Source organism: Aegilops tauschii, chromosome 1, assembly GCF_002575655.3.
Source record: "Aegilops tauschii subsp. strangulata cultivar AL8/78 chromosome 1, Aet v6.0, whole genome shotgun sequence".
In the NCBI taxonomy this organism is placed as follows: domain Eukaryota; kingdom Viridiplantae; phylum Streptophyta; class Magnoliopsida; order Poales; family Poaceae; genus Aegilops; species Aegilops tauschii.
Window position 1 is genome coordinate 196256376 of NC_053035.3, and position 19091 is coordinate 196275466.

At 43.2% G+C, this 19091-nt stretch overlaps 1 protein-coding gene across 1 annotated transcript; it reads right to left on the minus strand.

Moving 5' to 3' along the window:
• Positions 1 to 14717: 14717 nt before the first annotated feature.
• Positions 14718 to 15050, minus strand: LOC109761701 (ATP synthase subunit 9, mitochondrial-like). The gene has a single exon (XM_045233742.2). The coding sequence runs from the start codon at positions 15048 to 15050 to the stop codon at positions 14733 to 14735; it is 318 nt and encodes a 105-aa protein (XP_045089677.1). The 3' UTR covers positions 14718 to 14732.
• Positions 15051 to 19091: the final 4041 nt, after the last annotated feature.

Sequence of the window (19091 nt, forward strand, 5' to 3'; positions counted from 1 at the left end):
TATGTTGTACTGGACTTGCACCCCTAGTTACGCAGAAGTGCAAGCACAGAAGCGGATGACCGGACCTTACCAACATACTCAAAAAAGTATTCTATACTGGGGTTTGTGCTCTTGACAAGCAGTGTTTCCAGTCTAGCTGTGTCAAATCGGGTGTGAAGTGTCCTTCTAGGTTCTTGCTGGTAGAGCAGAGGACTGAAAATCCTCTTTAGTTTCACGCATGGGACTCTAAATCCCAATTGCGCTAGCTCTGTGGTTCGATTTCACAACAGAACGAACAATGAATGAATGTGGGCGGTCAACCAGGTAAGCCTGTGCCCAGGAAAGAAAGGACTAGGGAGGGATTGAGAGAAGCTTTCATAGTGGAAAATGAAAAAAAGCATATCAAGTAGTAACTACTTTCCATGAATGTGGGCGGTCAACCAGGTAAGCCTGTGCTCAAGTAGTAACTACTTTCCATGAGGAGGGGGCCATGGAATACACTATTGTAGTAGCTGAAATGGCGGATTCACCTGCTACATTACAATACCTCGCTCCTTATACGGGAGCAGCCCTGGCTGAGTATTTTATGTACCGCGAACGGCATACTTTAATAATTTATGATGATCTCTCCAAACAGGCACAAGCTTATAGCCAAATGTCCCTTCTATTAAGAAGACCTCCCGGCCGTGAGGCTTATCCAGGGGATGTTTTTTATTTGCATTCACGCCTTTTAGAAAGAGCCGCTAAATTAAATTCCCTTTTAGGCGAAGGAAGTATGACCGCTTTACCAATAGTTGAGACTCAATCTGGAGACGTTTCTGCCTATATTCCTATTAATGTAATCTCCATTACATATGGACAAATATTCTTATCTGCAGATCTATTCCATGCCAGAATTTGACCCGCTATTAATGTGGGTATTTCTGTTTCCATAGTAGGATCCGCGGCTCAAATTAAAGCCATGAAACAAGTAGCTGGCAAATCCAAATTGGAACTAGCTCAATTCGCAGAGTGACAAGCCTATTATTCGCCTCTGCTCTTGATAAAACAAGTCAGAATCAATTGGCAAGGGGTCGACTATTAAGGGAATTGCTTAAACAATCCCAGGCAAATCCTCTCCCAGTGGAAGAGCAGATAGCTACTATTTATACCGGAACAAGAGGATATCTTGATTCGTTAGAAAATGAACAGGTAAAGAAATAGTTCAATCACCCCAGAATCGTGGAAATCCCCTCGAAATGGAGAGCGGTGCAAGTCTCACACTCTTTCTCTTGCTCTCTATCCTCTGTCTTTCAGATTTTCCCCTCGTAGCTGATACAGTGAAATATTATTATGTAAGGGAGCTAATCCACATGATTCAATGGTGAATTCTGATTTCCCCATAGCTGAACCAAAGGAGAAGAATAGAATAACTCACTGGTGCAGGCAGAGCAGCAGACCTTCGTAGAAAAGGGAGAGGGTATACCTAGAAATGATGAAATCAACCAGCACTGCCTTGCTAATTGAATAAAGGAAGATGCCGACTACTTTCTGAACAAAACAATGAGAGTCCCGAACAATGGGAGAATGGAGCTTCCCATCTATGAACTAATCGCTAGACTATATCGTATCGAGCTCAAAGGTTTGTGCAACTTATCTATCAAGCCACACTTCTTTACTTCGAGATAGCGCATTCCACACTTCTTTACTTCGCTATAGAAGTAGGATCCTAGCCCACAATACAATCAGTAGTTTACTTAACTGATATAAAGAGTTTCCCCTGCCTGCCCCTACTATCAATTGATAATACATAAATGATCCGGGGCTAGTGTTGGGTAGCCGGGCCCACTAGAATTCAAGTGCTTCTTATCGATTCAATACGCCCTTAACGGATCCCCGTGCTTTATCTCCATTGGGTGGAGCAAGACCCTTGTCCTATCTTTTCTTTACAGAGCAATAGAAATGATGGTTGCCCCTCGCTGCACTGACCAATGATATCTCAGAAGAGAGAAAGACTTCTATAACTTGCCAATGATATCTAGTGGGCAGTACGAACTCCAGGCATACTGTACTTGACCACCCTACTTTGCTTTGTCCCTATTAGGCGAAATCAATACTTACTTTCAATTGGTAGAGAGGAAGAAGAGAACTGACACTAGTAATAGGTTGATGACTTCTCTTAACAGAACTGACACTAGTAATAGGTTGATGACTTCTCTGACTTAATAGCTGGCCGACTTCTCTTCATGGATCACCGTTCTATATAGTTAGGCGCAGCATCGCGTTTAACCACCTATCCCTATTCCCTCAATCGATACCGTCCAACTATCCTTTTATTGGGACAGCAGCATACTTCTCGTTAGGGACAATAGTTCCTATACTTAACTAACCTCTGTGCGCAATCACTGTTTGACACATCATTCTTTCAGCTTTTCGTTCTTGACGACTCTGTTTGACGGAGCCTGACCTTGAACTAGCTTTTTGCAACACAAACCACTATCTTTACTTTCCTTTAGCAATAGTATCTAACTATCAATTCATAAGAGTCAAACGGGTGGGTCCATCCCATCTATCAACAGGTCCTGATACCGGATCTGGGAAACAAGCAATACTCGCCGCAATTTTAATGAAAAACAGACCTATCTTCTCTTGAAAGACTGTCCTTTCCTCGCTTGTTATTGTGATATCAATGAAAGAAAGCTGGATACTGACTTCTTCCCAAGAGCTCTATCAGCCCTGAATTCCTTAGCCATATGACTCTTCCTTAGTTTCCTAATGCTGGTGGCCCTAGCTAGTGGTGAGATGGGGCATATACTATTCTCGGTCGTATAACGAAGAGGTTGCCTAGTTTGAAGCGAACATTGTACTTGATCTCTCGTCCTATCACAAACAAGTCTCTTCCCCCGAGTCCTAGTAGACTAGTCCAAGTAGTCCGGGACAATAGCATCCCGTCTCTTCGCTGACCCCTGGCACACAATCACTAGATGACAAAGCAAGACAAACCTCTCTTATCCTTCTCGGCTAGAAGTTACAAGTTTCCTGTTTCGGTTTCGGCTTGAGGGAAGTGCCTGGAATTGATTCAATTCTTATCTCTGATTTCGAACTCCGGCTGGATTCTTATGACCAAGAGCTATTTTATTGGTCAGAAGAATGGAAGGACAACGAGAAGATGGTTCGGTTGCTCCTGCTGGAATATTCCATTTATTTAATACTCCGACTTGCGTAACCCCGAATGGCAATGTTGTTATTGCGGTTGGTCAGATCAATAAGACAACAAGGGAGTCAGAATATTCTGATAATAGCAAACATGGCTTTGGAATCTATGGAAGGAGCCTTCAATGCTTCTCCAGTGTCAACCATTAGTCGATAACAGAATGAAATGCCACAATTAAGTTGAAAAAGCGAGTCATTAAAAAGAGGCATGCTTGAAAAAGAGTACAGATAATATGTTATGGATGTGAGGAGCCTCACCCAGTACTTTTCTTACTAAACTAAAAAACTCTACTCTCCTTTCACAGCCAACCCACCCTTTGCTTTTTCGAGCTCGATAAAAAGGAAAGTTCACGTGCCAATCCTTACCATTGGTAACTGTAATTACCAAGCCTAATCTTTCACTGAATACCGAGTAAAGCAAGCAAGAAATAGGGAAGGAGCAGCTGTTTGGTGCTTCTCTAGGTTCTTGTCATGAAATTTATCGTATGATAATGAATCGAGTTTCGAAACACGGTTGTTGTAGGGAGTTATTTCTTTCTTAAAGGAAGGCTCTCTGCTCCATTGGGTGATGATTCAATGGTTCTATTCATCCTATTCCTAGGTCGATACGTTAACTTGGGTTTTGTTTACCAGTTGGTTAGGTCAACTTGTGGCATAGCTGTATTGTACGCGATACGGTGAACGAGTCCCTTTTTGCTTTCCGATACTTTCTTGAAGGAATAGCATCTGAGTACAATAGTGTAGAGTTCCCCGCACTAAACATTGCAAAGAGTCTAAAAGAGGTGAAAGAGCTATAAAGAACTAAGGAAGAAGCCATTTGTAGCACTAAGAGGAAGATGTCTCACAACCAGCCTACGGATAATACATGCCGATATAGGAATGAAGCATGCATAAACTCGTAAGTCAATAGTGAATTTGGTTGCATCGAAGGCGGATAAATTCAATAATGAGGGCCGCCCGCAGATGATAGCAATTCGTCTTCACTAAGAGCTAACGACTAGAAATCTAGCAAATAGGACGCTTTGTCAATTGAATTAGTAAGTTATCCTGGTCTAGAGGGTGTTCTTCCTCCCCACTCCAGAGGCTAAACCAGTTAGAAAAGCGTCCCCCGGGAGTTTCGCAGTAGTAGATGACGTTCCTGGTACTAGTAGTCCATAGAACTAAGATTTGCATGCATGGTGGGTAACAGCATTGTATCTATCTTTTGCAGTCTGTAAATACGTATCCCAAAGTTGTAGACTGCTTCTTAAGGGCTGGGTGTCAAAGTCCTCAGTGGGTGGTTTGGTCCTTCAAATGCCTATCTATTGTAGTAGTCCCCAAAGGCGGAGCTTTATTAGTTGTAGGTGGACGGACCTCAAGTCCTTTCCTTTCTCTAACGCTAATACCGCGGCCTGTCATGATTGCTGTCAAAGATGAAGGCCATACTGTAGTCATAAGATTGCATGTCGTGTCGTTATTCTGTATCGTGTACAGATTCTCATATGTGTTGTCATTCCAGTACAGCTAATCCGTGAACAGCTAACCATCGTACTGTCAAAATGGGATAGGTTCGATCTATGGTCATGGAAGGCCTCCTAAAAAGATCTACTAAATTCATCGAGTTGTTCCAAAGAATCAAAGCGCCCAGTTATTAAGAAAATCCCTTGTCGGCTTTCCGTGAAATATTCGTTTGGCCGAGGACTTCCATAGCTGTTCCTATTTCAACTAGGTAGGCCTTCGGTATTCATGCTTCCTTCTATCAAGAGCATTGTGGCAGTACGAAATCCTTCCTTAGCCTTGTTTATAATTTTCACCGGGCATATCCGATTTTTGGACACTTGCTGCATCCCTTTTCTTGCTACATTAGCTTAACCGTTCGCTTCTTTCCATTGCTTCAACGCTTGTTTCAAGCAATAGTCAAGAGTTACTAAAGTAGTTTGTCCTATTCAAAGCTATAATCTGTGACTAATATGCACACAACAATAAAGACTGTTGTTTTTTCTAGTGAGAAATCGAGTACTGTTTTTACATAGCTATAGCGTCTGAGAATTTTACAGAAAAGCAAGGTTCAAAGCCCACGGAGCGGTAGGTCGACATTCCTTCTTCTTTCCAAGCTTCTGGTGGTATCTATACCTTTCGAGACCAAGCCCTGCTACAATTCATTGCTGGAAGAGACTGCTAGATTTCTTTTTCATAGTTCACTTTAGGGTTGTAGATAATGCTCTATCAAAGAGCGCCAGCGTACGTGCTCGAAAGCATTAGTCAACTACCTACTTGTCCTTGCTTTTCTCTAGTGTGCCCCTTCATTCAATCTCTAACTCAATGTCTACCCACATACCTTTCCTTTCTGAATCGGGAATAGCCGACTCAGGGTAAATGCTTTTCCCAGCTCAAAGGCGATGACTAGTAGATCCGGGGGTACCTAGAAAGCGAACAAATGTTCCCATGGTCATGATTGTTGACTAAACAACCCTTTCTCTGATTCCCCTTGCCGACTTTGAACGAACTCATGCTTGAATGAGAACAAGCGATTTGCGACTTTGGTCCATGAATTATAAGATCATGAACAACCGATTATGCGACATCTCTCTTAGCTTATAGAAAGAGCGGAAATACTACAACCGATATTGTGACATCTAATCCAAACAGCGTATGAGCGACAACCGTATTCTTTCTTTCCTTCCTTGCTTATTTATTCTATTATTCAGCTTGCTGTTGCAAATAAGTAAAGTAGTTTGAAGTTCTCTCATATGCATTTGCATTTCATTTAGTGTTGAATATCCAAGAAAAATGTAGGCTGGCAACGCGCCCTCCCTTCTGCTACCAATCAAAGCGTGGAACTAAATCTCCTATTTTTCCAAGTGAAAGCCGGGCTGACGAATAACCAACCCGCAATGAATTAGGAGGGTATAGTAATGCTATGAATAACCCAGTATCGAATACTGGTAATAATATAAGCAGAAGAGCGTTCTCCCGTGCTTCCAGACATGCTGAGCTCTACCAATTTTTGTACATTCAAAATGGGGAATTGATTCCTTCTCTAGATAGGGCGGGAAAACTAGACTATATAAGAGTTGATACATAAACACACATATAGTAAGTATTTTGATCTTCCTGCGAGACTGTTCTTTTCGCTGGAGAAAGAGAACACTTCTTTTCACAGGATTTCTGTAAGAATCAATAGGGGCCGCGTATTGGTTACCAGCTATCGGAACACACTATACGCCTTTGTCTCGCTTTCCTTCGAAAGTTCTTTATTATCCCTTAGCTACTAACCCCTTTCACTCTGCTTTTGGTAAGGAACTTATGAACAATCTTTGCTTGAGCAACTTCTTTTGTGGACAGCCTTTCTTAAAGTGTTCTCTCTCTTCTTTTCACAGGCAGAGGTACCAACCTATGTTTCTAAGGAAGACGGAGGGTAGGGCTAGTCACCCGCCGCTCTCTTACTCGTTACTCGCTTTTTGGTTGTCCATCTTTTGTACTCTTAGGTAGGTCGTCTTGAACTTGGGTTGGGGAGAACAATCTTTAGGAGGACTTACTTTCCGACCGAACAGTGTGAGTGCAATGGCTAACAAAAACACTATTTACTATCTTCTGCTGGTACCGGCCTACTCTTCATTGATACAGGCTTCTGCACTTTTTCATGAAGACAAGCAAGAGCTATCATCTGTCTTGGAGTTCTACCATGAAGAAAGAGGATCTAATAGCTAAGAAATATTTGCAGCAGCTAATGAGCTGACAGAGCAAATAGGAAGGTACACAGAGATTAAAGACATTCATGTTATTACAAAAGTATGTTTCCAATACTGGGAGAATGATTATGCTGGTATGAAGAACCTCATGTCTTTGGTTGCCAGTATTAGCAGGATAGCCGCGCGTATTCAGCAGCCAGTTATATTGTCCAATAAATACTGGGTTACAAGCCAAGACTATTTTGTCAAGGATCCTGTCAGAGTAACATTGTGGTATATGCCGATTACCCCAGAGTATTTGCCTTTCTTTACCTATTTTATTATAGATTTATTGCTTTCACATGCCATGATATTTCTTCCTTTCTTATCGATTACGGCTAGAAAGAGAGGTTGGTGTGGTCCATACATCACTATCATAGATCCACTATGTACTGGTAACGTTAGCCTATTCGTAAATCCTCAGTACTGTACGTACTCGAGAGAAGTTGCTCCCTTCCATGACAAAGACTAGTTAAGTTTCACTATCTCCTTTCTCAACTCACTATATCCCAGCTGCACAAGAGTAGTCAATAAAATCATAAAAGTAAGAAGGAAGCAAAGAAAAGGATCGGATGTGGCGGGATACGAAGTGCACCGCTAAGCCAATACGAATGTATACATACGAACCCACGCCAATACTAGTAGTAGGGGTATTGAACTCAATTAAAGGTTAGGGCTCGGTTTCCGGTTGACTTTTCGAATCCTATCCTCTGTTTCTGGTTAAACCAATTAAATAGGAGTATCCACCCAACTTTCATATGTTGTAGTTCCTATACGCTAACGGGTTCATCTTTGCCCTGCTTCCTTGGCATTGAGGCTCACACCTTTCCTTAGTCAAATCTAGTTGTAGTAAAGTATAGAGATTTGAAAGTAGCTGGATGCCAAGAGCACTCTTATTCCTCGGCAAAGGGCTCGCATCTTTATCCATCAATACGAGACGAGCTATCCTACGAACTAAGAGAAAATAAATACGAGATATGGATATATAGAGCCTGGATTCCCCTTTTGACGGCTTAAATAGCGGCTAAGCACATTTGGATTTAGCGGGTAGCGATTTGGCTGCTCCTATCCCAAAGATAAGAATATGACGGATCCCACAAGGCAACACGGTGTCCATCGCACCAGGGACCAAAAGGCAAAGTGGTAGTTCAGAGCGGAAGGGGCGGCCCCACCTTCTCTTCTAATTGAAATCCGTTGTGCATGCCCATCCTCCTTCTGTTTATCGCTTTGTGGGCGAGCCTCGTGCTTCTTCTTCGCAAGGTGATCCTCCCTTGACCACTCCCGATGAGTAAGCGGTATTCCCAAAAGGAATGGGGGAACGGTTCTCTCCTCGGGCTCCTCCACGCCAATATGAATTCAAGCAACGACCCCCTCTATCCTTGAGAATGTTCTTTGCCTAGCTCATCTACAGGAAACAGATAGTCTTTCCCATCACTCCAATCTTTACTTACCTACATTGGCTTAACTCATTAACTCCCACGACAGGGTTCTCTATAACTCCTTATTCTGGCCTTCATTCTTCTCTTCTTTCTACTCTCCCACGAAGGCCTGTCCCTGTCAACTAGAAAGTACGAGAAATCGGGACAGTTCTCTGTCCGTTCTGCTTACCAGATGTTGATAAAAATGAAGCAGCGACGGGGTACCCATGGATCCACTATGCAATAGACCACTCGGGTAGTGTTGCCATAGGCGACACGCAGAGCCCGCACTGTCAGATGGGAGAGCGCCAACGACCTTTGGAGGATGTCAGGAACGGGGGACCTTGAATGATCAGGACGAGAAACATCTGAGCCACCGTCAGACTCATCACCGTCGGAGCCAGCGTTGTCAGGCGCCTGAATAGCATGGGATCAGTCCATCATCGCCCGCAGCTTCACTTCACTTCAGTTCAGCTCAGCATACTAGGGAGACCACGGGGAATGTGAGAGTACTGACATATGACCCAATCGCGACAAAGCCTTGTGCTGCAACAACTGTGGCTAGGGATAAGAGTTCCTCGGCTGCAACTTCCAATAACTAAGCTCGCGTAAAAGTATTAGTTAGCGGGTCTTGGTTGAATAGTGGATCTTGGTTGAGAAACTCATAGATAGAGATTGATCTGTTTGCTCTCCGCTTAGTGGTTTCTTACTCGGTCTCCTCATCTGAATAGATGGTCGCACGCTTCAACTAGAATCCAAACCATAGTAGAACGGGGGCTCAAAAGGAAACTTCAGAGCTGGAATATATAATCTCCAGTAGTACACTTAGCCCTTCGGCCTTATTTCAACTTGAACATGAATTTGCAGCACATTTTGGCATTATTATATTAACATAAGCATTGAACACTGATGGCTAACCCATACATGCAAACACAAGAAATCAAACCAAACAAAGACACTTAGCATAGGAGTAGATCGGAATCAAACTAAGACAAAGAACACCTGACATGAAAACAAATGTCTCCAGACACTTATTGAATTTAAACCAACCTTAGAAATTAAAAAGAGTCTACAGACTCTTCTATTCTAGCGAGATGCTAGACGAATAAAGAGCACTTGCTGCTCGACCCGCAGCGCTTCCTGCCTCTCCTCCAAACCCTCTATGCGCTCTCTGGTAGCGCAAATGCGCGCTTCTTTCTTTGCAGGATCCATTGTTCTAACACTTCTCAACTGGTTGTTTAGCACTCTACGGTGCCCTTCAATCTCATTTTTCAGTTGCTCCGTTTCGGTAGCAATTGCAGAAAGCCTGTTTGCGGTTGCAGCATCCATAGCAATGCGTGCTAGTACTCACTTTCTTTGTGATGAAGTGAAGATATCTATATACCATTTATAGAGTGGTAGAGTAATATCGCCATGCAGTACGAATTGCATGGCTGCATGCAGCCTTTATGAACAAACAAACTTTGCAGAGCCGTTTCACCTAATGGATTCCGTCGGCGGATCATCCACGTCACGAATTGAATGGCAGGCACAATTCTTACTAGTTCTCCGCCCTACTTTTTCAGTTGAAGACTATCAGGCCTGGAAATGGAAACTTTGGACCCGGGAGATGGTTTGATGTCTCGTACATAGCCAGCCCAAGACGCTGCCCATAAGGGTCATTGTATGTAGGTTTTCAGCTCTAAGGTCCCCACTCATCACAATCGTTGGCCCTCATCCCGCATTGGAGCATAGCATTAGTATCTTTCGGTGTATCAACAACATAGGCACCTGATCTATTTGAAATTTAAACCACAAGGGAAGTTTTCACATAAGCTGCCTTTCTCCCGTTAAAAGGTGGGTACCTTTCCCTAAATCCTTCTCCCGTGCATGCTATCCTCCTGTTCCCCCGAAGGGCGGTATCAATACGGCAACCCGAAAGCTCGTTATCAAAGTGGTCTCTTCTCAAAAGCTTATCTGCCAGATGAAAACAAGTTCGTAGTAACAGGTGGTCGTTGATCTCCTAGTTTGACTGTTGGTGCCAGACTAGAATGGAAGAATGCCCATAATACTGAAATGAAGAAGAATACCTCACTAATAAGAAATAGAGCAACACCCATTGTGCTTCCTTTCTTTTACTAGAGAGAGTAGTCCAAGCCTCTAAATATCTTGAGGGCTTTGTGTTGGATCTGATGGTTGAGCCTTTGTTCTTTCCGAGCCTTGCCTTTCTCTTTTTTGCTCTGCTGTGGAGTTCTTTGATGGTCTATCTTCGCACCTGGCGCTTCTGGCGCTTTCTTCCTTCCACCTTCCTCTTGTACTCGACTCTTCCCCGATCACTCCCCAACAAAGGCTTGCTCGTCTTCGTCATAGTCCAAACTCTTTCTCGTGTGACTGTGGTGCTTTCTTGAGCGATGACTTGGGAGGGTTCCGGTCACCCCTACCCGGGCAGACAACCTCCCTCATTCACATCAGAAATGGCAAAGATTCCATTTTGGAAAGCAAATCTCTTTTTGTATAGATAGAAAATAGCAAAAGTACGGTTCGGAGTCTTTTCTTTCTTATTTGAAATCCAAATCGAAATGCCTCAACTTGATAAATTAACTTATTTCTCACAATTTTTCTGGTTATGTCTTCTCCTCTTTACTTTTTATATTCTCTTATTTAATAATAATAATGGAATACTTGGAATTAGTAGAATTCTCAAACTATGGAACCAACTGCTTTCGTGCCGGGGGGCGAGATCCAGAGCAAGGACCCTAAGAATCTGGAAGATATCTCGAGAAAAGGTTTTAGCACCGGTCTCTCATATATGTACTCCAGTTTATCCGAAGTATCCCAATGGTGTAAGACCGTCGACTATTTGGGAAAAAGGAGGAAAATCACTCTGATCTCTGATTTCGGAGAAATAAGTGGCTCACGAGGAATGGAGAGACAGATTCTCTATTTGATCTCGAAGTCCTCATATAACACTTCTTCCAGTCGGATCACTTGTTGGAAAAACATAATGCTCACACATGTTCCACACGGGCAAGGAAGCATAATATCATGTAATCCGTTTGATAATCTTTCTATAGGTTCCCCGAAGAGAATGGTCTCATCACAAAAACACTTTCTATATGTTCTGTTATATCGAGATTTGAAGAAGCAAGCAAGTTTTTCATATAGTTGTTTTTGTGTAGTGATCTCTGTTCATGGAGATCACGAGGCCACTGATACCCGAAGTGGTTAGGTGGGATAGAAGAGAGGGAAAGCGGGCTTCTATCACATAGTTTCTCTTTCAGGGTACATAGGACGACCCTCTCGTCATTACCTTTTGTGCTTACCCGTAGCTAGCTGTGCCTGAAGTCATGGATGATGCTATTCCCACTGAGAGATGTGCTGCAAAATGGAAGCTGTGTTAGTCCTCGGCTAAAATCATCTTCCTTTATTAAAGACCATATATATCCATATGTAGATAGAAGAGGGGATATAGTCGTTCAAAGCTAAGGTGAGTCTGTTCCAGCTAATTCCTCAGATTCCACTTTCCTGTCTGTCCATGTAAAAAGGAGTCCAGCCCACAAGGAGAGGGAATCCACAATAATATCTGTTTTAGATGCTTTCTACTATGTTTCAAGTGATCAAAGAATAGTATCTTTAGACAGAACTGAAATAGCAGATGCAGATTCGAATGTTAAGGTTATTAAAGCTTAAAAGAAAAAGCAGTCATAGGTTAGGTGACTAAGAAAAGAATGTGGAAAGGGTCACGGATAGGATTGGTATATTAGTTTCAGCTATAACAGAGATTTCTCAGCATGTTTCTATCTGGTTGGTATCCGCTGGTACCATTCATTGTGAGTGCTTTTAGGGGTTGCTCAACTCTCGGCTATTTTCACCATCTAAATGATTGCATCTTCCCGTTCTCACAATTTCTCAAAGGTTATTGTATTGATACTATGGAATTTATAGTGAAAAAACAATAGGGTTCAATTCGATTCATTTTCGAAACTCTGGCGGGGCCATCCCAAATTCCTCTCAGCTGTCATAATTTAATAAAAGGGATCGTATAGCTTTCCAATCCAGCAACATACATCTATCACCTAGGCATAACTGCCAACATCAGTATGCAGAAAGAATCTGTTTAGAACGGTTTAGAGTCGGAACCAAGGCAAGATATCCAGGATTCCGTATAGTAGAGGAACGAACACACTGGGCATTCCCTTTCAAATAGACGACCTGGAGACAGATCAACACAGCCAATGATTCCGTATTATGATGGCGCTGGAACTGGATCACTCCACTCCAGAGGCAGGTAAGCTTGCTCCTTGCACTGGCACTGGCTTGCTTCGCCCAGATAGGGCTTCTGTTGGTCTCTCTTTTTCACTATCACTGAAATCCACCTCCTCTTTAGAAAAATGAGAGCTGCTCTTTGGTAGTTTCGGTAGTCCCAAGTAAGCTATCAACTCTCGTGTCCAATCAGTTCTGAAGTCTGGCTTGTCATTGGAAAAGGTAGCAAAGAATATCGTATTAAGATGTCGGTAGTACAAAGCAAGCTACTTCGTGTGTTCACTCAATTGGCTCCCTAATCTTGCCTTTCAAAGAAAGGATAATGCGTAGGAGTGAAGCAGTTGACTACTGTGTCTTGAGGGTTCTGTACCATACCCTGTGTGTCCGATCGAGTTCTGCGGTCTACGGCTGTATCCGACCAATTACCCAAGGCGCGGTCCACCTCTTTCTATGCTTCAATTTAGTGACGCAAGTAATGGTGGTGTTTGTTGTACTATAGGTACTGGGTTCGTTCTCTCGTTGTCAGTATGTATTGAACTACCGCAATACAGGACTAGTGGGCCCCCCGTCTATCTATTAGCCTCTATCTATTAGACCTATCTAGAAGTAGAAGTTCGTTGCATTCCCGGAGATGTAGAATCGAGTGTTTAGCTTACCGGGCATTGTGCTAAGTTTGCATCCGAATCAAAATCTGGCACTACTACTCAAACACGAAAGCTAGGGAAGGGAATAGAAGGGCGGGTAGATCAATGTGATGATAGCACCACGCCAGGCACCGAAGACGAAAGCGAAACATCGTCGGTAACACTATACGTTGTAGTCTCGCATTATCCACTGGATCCGCGGCTAACCATATATAATGCTCAATGCTATGCAAAAGCAATAAAGGGGAGATTGTCTTCTAACTAACTATATAAGTAATTTATATAACTAGATGATTCTCGTTCAAAAGATTCTTCCCATTATCATTATATAGAGAGGCGGAGGCGCGTAGCAATAAAAAAGCTTGCTTGTTGGGCTGATGAGGTTCGAGAAAGACTGTGAAGTGAAGATGCGCCATTACCGAAACCATTTCTTTGCTTTGGGCGAAGTTCCTTTATAGGGAGCTCACTTCCTTGCTTGGTTGGTTGGTTGAACTTGCTTTTTAGGTGCGGTGCATGCGGGTCTAGTTTCATTTATGAGTGCTGCGTATATTTCCGTTAGTAATGGTTTTGAGCTTGGGAAGAAGGGATATGGGTATGGCATCATCCCATATTTGATCTAAGGCTAGTTCCGTGTGTGCAACTACTATCTTATCTCAATATCAGGCTAAGGCTTGGCTAAGTGCTCTAGGTGTTTTCCTTATTGTCCTGGTTCTTACCTCAACAGGGCAGGTGAGATATTTATTTAAGGAGGTACGTTCTCTTTCTTTTCCTTTGCTGATTCCTCTCAATGAAATTTGCCATGTTGCACTAAGTTACTTACGGATGTATGCATGCAGTCCGGGAACACTTTGGGGTGAACACCTATCCGAACAAGTAGGGTCAATAGTTCAGCATTTAGTCTATAGAGTGCTTTTTGTACTTCTCCCAATAGTATTTATCAAAATCAATCGCAAGTTGAGAAGCGGCTTCCGAAGGGGTGCGGAATGCTTTTTTTCCTAGAGTAGTTATAAGGCGATTTATTTCCACCAAATCCTCCTGAGTAGCCGACGAAAACTTTAAATCCCTTTTTAACTCATCAAATATCCTTTGCTGTGGGGCTTTTTTGCCATATTGGCTCAGAAACCCCTGGATTTGGTCCTCCACAATCGGTTTTGTGGGAGCCTCTGTTACTGAACTCGATGCATCATCTCTGTCATTACCAGGAGAGCATTCTGCCGTGTCAGAGCAGAGTAACCAGAGCGGTATCGCTAATAGAGTTGCACTGAAAAAAGGGGCACAGTGGGAGGAGTACCATACAAGGGAACAAAAAACAAAAAAAAGAACAAAGAGGCCCAAAAGATCTTCCAAGTTCACGTTAAAAAAAGAACCGTGAAAAAGAAATTTCCCAAAAACTTTAATAAAAAGGAATTCGAGCCGTGTCATTAGTAAATATAACATTATAAATTTCCCATCTTTTTTAGCTCTGCTCCCGATAAAAGAAAGGGAGACTGATCCTGACGTCGGCGTTGGTTTTTCCAATGGAACGAATATTTTAAGAACATAACTTCTCATGACTTTTTATCCGATCGGAAAACGAATGAGATCAGAAAGGCCATCATTGGGGCAAACAATGCAATAGCTTCGGTGAGAGCAAAGCCCAAAATGGCATAACCAAATGATTGTTTAGCCAATGATGGATTTCGCGCCACGGAATGAATCAAAGAACTGAGGACATTTCCAATACCAACAGCAGCTCCAGCACCTATTGATTTATCACCTTCTAACATCTCAAGTCGAGAAAACACTTTTCTTGTCACGTTTTTCCTTCGCTGTTCTTTCTTGGATTTCTTGTTGATGATTCGAAGTACTTGGGCCTGCACCTCCATAATTTTCAAATATTGGGTTATGCGGACCACTAATTTGATACATATTATCACAATTTGCAAGGCTTGTCACATATTAAAGAAAATGAGCTGTGGATTGAAAATCATCAGGTATAGGTAATCATCAGGTATAGGTATAGGTAGGGGGTCCGTCAACCCTTGTGGGGCTGGGTGGGGTATCCTGAACTACTGGAGCAGCTCCCCCTTGTGGCTGGGGTAGACTCTCAGCAGCTTGGTTTACGCATGGCACGAAAATCTATCTTTAATAATTATGTGCAAAAAGTCCAAAATAGCCTATTGGGGTTCAGTTGGCGAGAAAAGCCTTCTTCCTACATCTGCGAGTAAGGGGCAACCTTTTTTATTAATTCACAGGTAAGGCAAAGTGCTTTCTTTTAAAGAAGCATCTGGTTCCATCTTTCTTTCGTTAGTTAAGCCACCTTTTTCTAAGAAGGATTTTTGTAATTCAGGATTAATAGTACTTAGAATGGCTTTTTCATATTGAGAAATTATGTCTAGTTGCATTCGATCACAGAAGCCGTTGACAGCAGCATAAATCACAACAATTTGTTTTTCAATTGGAAGTGGTTCATATTGTGGTTGTTTGGGCACTTCTGTAAGCCTTGCACCTCTATTGAGTAATGCCTGAGTCGCAGCATCAAGATCTGACCCAAATTGAGCGAAGGCGGCCACTTCACGATATTGTGCCAATTCCAGTTTTGAACTACCGCAAACTTGTTTCATAGCTTTCAACTGAGCGGCAGACCCGACGCGACTGACGGATAAGCCAACATTAATAGCTGGTCTAATTCCGCGATAAAAGAGCTCTATTTCCAAACAGATTTGTCCATCTGTAATGGAGATCACATTGGTGGGGATATAGGCCGATACGTCTCCAGCTTGTGTTTCAATCACAGGTAACGCAGTCGAGCTACCTGCACCTATCTGGTCCGATCGTTTAGCGGCTCTTTCTAAGAGACGGGAATGTAAATAGAAAACATCCCCTGGGAAAGCCTCACGGCCTGGTGGTCGGCGTAACAATAATGACATATGTCGATATGCCACCGCCTGTTTACTTAGATCATCATATATAATTAATGTGTGCATTCCATTATCACGGAAATATTCCCCCATGGCACACCCTGAATATGGGGCCAGAAATTGTAGAGGAGCAGGATCCAAAGCGGTGGCTGCTACAAGAATGGAATATTCCAAAGCATTCGCTTCTGAAAGAATTTGAACTAATTGTGCCACAGTCGAGCATTTTTGTCCAATCGCAACATAGACACAATACAATGTCTCACTCTCATTTGTGCCCCTTGAGTTCATTTGCTTTTGGTTTAATATAGTATCGATAGCTATTGCAGTTTTTCCAGTTTGTCTGTCCCCGATTATAAGTTCTCGTTGACCACGGCCTATAGGAACCAGGCTATCCACTGCTTTTAAGCCTGTTTGCATGGGTTCGTGCACAGCTTACGTTCAATAATCCCTGGGGCTTTCACTTCAACACGTCTTCGTTCGTGATCGCCTAGAGCCCCTTTTCCATCAATAGGTACTCCCAAGGCGTCGACCACACGGCCTAACATGGCCTTTCCCGCAGGAACATCCACAATAGATCCAGTGCGCTTGACAAGATCTCCTTCTTTAATAGCGGTATCACTACCAAAGATAACAATATCTACATTCTCATTCTCAAGATTTAAGGCGATTCCTTTCACACCGCTGGCAAATTCTGAAGGAAATATGCCCTAGAGGCAATAATAAAGTTATTATTTATTTCCTTATATCATGATAAATGTTTATTATTCATGCTAGCATTGTATTAACTGGAAACTTGATACATGTGTGAATACATAGACAAACAGAGTGTCACTAGTATGCCTCTACTTGACTAGCTCGTTGATCAAAGATGGTTATGTTTCCTAGCCATAGACATGAGTTGTCATTTGATTAATGGGATCACATCATTAGGAGAATGATGTGATTGACTTGACCCATTCCGTTAGCTTAGCACTCGATCGTTTTAGTATGTTGCTATTGCTTTCTTCATGACTTATACATGTTCCTATGACTATGAGATTATGCAACTCCCGTTTACCGGAGGAACACTTTGTGTGCTACCAAACGTCACAACGTAACTGGGTGATTATAAAGGTGCTCTACAGGTGTCTCCGAAGGTACTTGTTGGGTTGGCGTATTTCGAGATTAGGATTTGTCACTCCGATTGTCGGAGAGGTATCTCTGGGCCCTCTCGGTAATGCACATCACTTAAGCCTTGCAAGCATTGCAACAAATGAGTTTGTTACGAGATGATGTATTACGGAACGAGTAAAGAGACTTGCCGGAAACGAGATTGAACTAGGTATTTAGATACCGACGATCGAATCTCGGGCAAGTAACATACCGATGACAAAGGGAAGAACGTATGTTGTTATGCGGTCTGACCGATAAAGATCTTCGTAGAATATGTGGGAGCCAATATCAGCATCCAGGTTCCGCTATTGGTTATTGACCGAAGACGTGTCTCGGTCATGTCTACATAGTTCTCGAACCCGTAGGGTCCGCACGCTTAAAGTTAGATGACGGATATATTATGAGTTTATGTGTTTTGATGTACCGAAGGAGTTCGGAGTCCCGGATGAGATCAGGGACTTGACGAGGAGTCTCAAAATGGTCGAGACGTAAAGATTGATATATTGGACGACTATATTCGGACATCGGAAAGGTTCCGAGTGATTCGGGTATTTTTCGGAGTACCGGAGAGTTACAGGAATTCGTATTGGGCCTTAATGGGCCATACGGGAAAGGAGAGAAAGGCCCGAAAGGGTGGCCGCACCCCTCCCCATGGACTAGTCCGAATTGGACTAGGGAGGGGGGGCGCCCCCTTCCTTCTTTCTCCTTCTCCCTTCCCTTTTCCTACTCCAACAAGGAAAGGAGGAGTCCTACTCCCGGTGGGAGTAGGACTCCCCCCTTGGCGCGCCCTCCTCCTAGGCCGGCCGCCTCCCCCCTTGCTCCTTTATATACGGGGGCAGGGGGGCACCCCATAGACACAACAATTGATCATTGATCTCTTAGCCATGTGCGGTGCCCCCCTCCACCATATTACACCTCGATAATATCGTAGCGGTGCTTTGGCGAAGCCCTGCGTCGGTAGAACATCATCATTGTCACCACGCCGTCGTGCTGACAAAACTCTCCCTCAACACTCGGCTAGATCGGAGTTCGAGGGACGTCATCGACCTGAACGTGTGCTGAACTCGGAGGTGCCGTGCGTTCGGTACTTTATCGGTTGGATCGTGAAAATGTACGACTACATCAACCGCGTTGTGTTAACGCTTCCGCTTTCGGTCTACGAGGGTACGTGGACAACACTCTCCCCTCTCGTTGCTATGCATCACCATGATCTTGCGTGTGCGTAGGAATTTTTTTGAAATTACTACGTTCCCCAACAAATTCCACCATTTCTCCTGCTTGAATCTCGTTCAATCCATAAACACGTGCAATCCCATCTCCAACTGAGACCACCCGACCGATCTCATCCACTTGAAAATTCGTGTAAAAGTTGGTCATTCTACTTTCTAATAGAGTCATGAGTTCCGCGGCTCTGGGTGAGAATTCCATACTTTAACAAATTAGATGGATGATATTTTGAAGGGAGAAATCCGCTTTCAAGAAAAAGATCTTTACTTCACACAATCTCGATTTGAATTATCATTTGGTTAACCAGGCATCTCGGACAAAGACAATAACAAGAAGAGATGGGAAGACCCTTCGCGGTCCTGCTCCCTGGTCTCTACCTTGCTTACCACCCGTCGTAGGGGCCAACGTACCCATACCGAAAACGATTTACTCTTTTTATGGGCGCTTTCGACTAGGCTCTCGTTAAGGAATCGGCCCAAACAAGACCGAGATTCCCGCGAGAATTGCTACGCTGCCTACAGTGAAATTGCAAGAATCACTTTATACGCTATTTCGAAATCGAATGAATTGAGCAACTGTATTTCCCCAGGTTTCCATTGGAAAAGGGGCTTTTTTTGTATGCAAGTG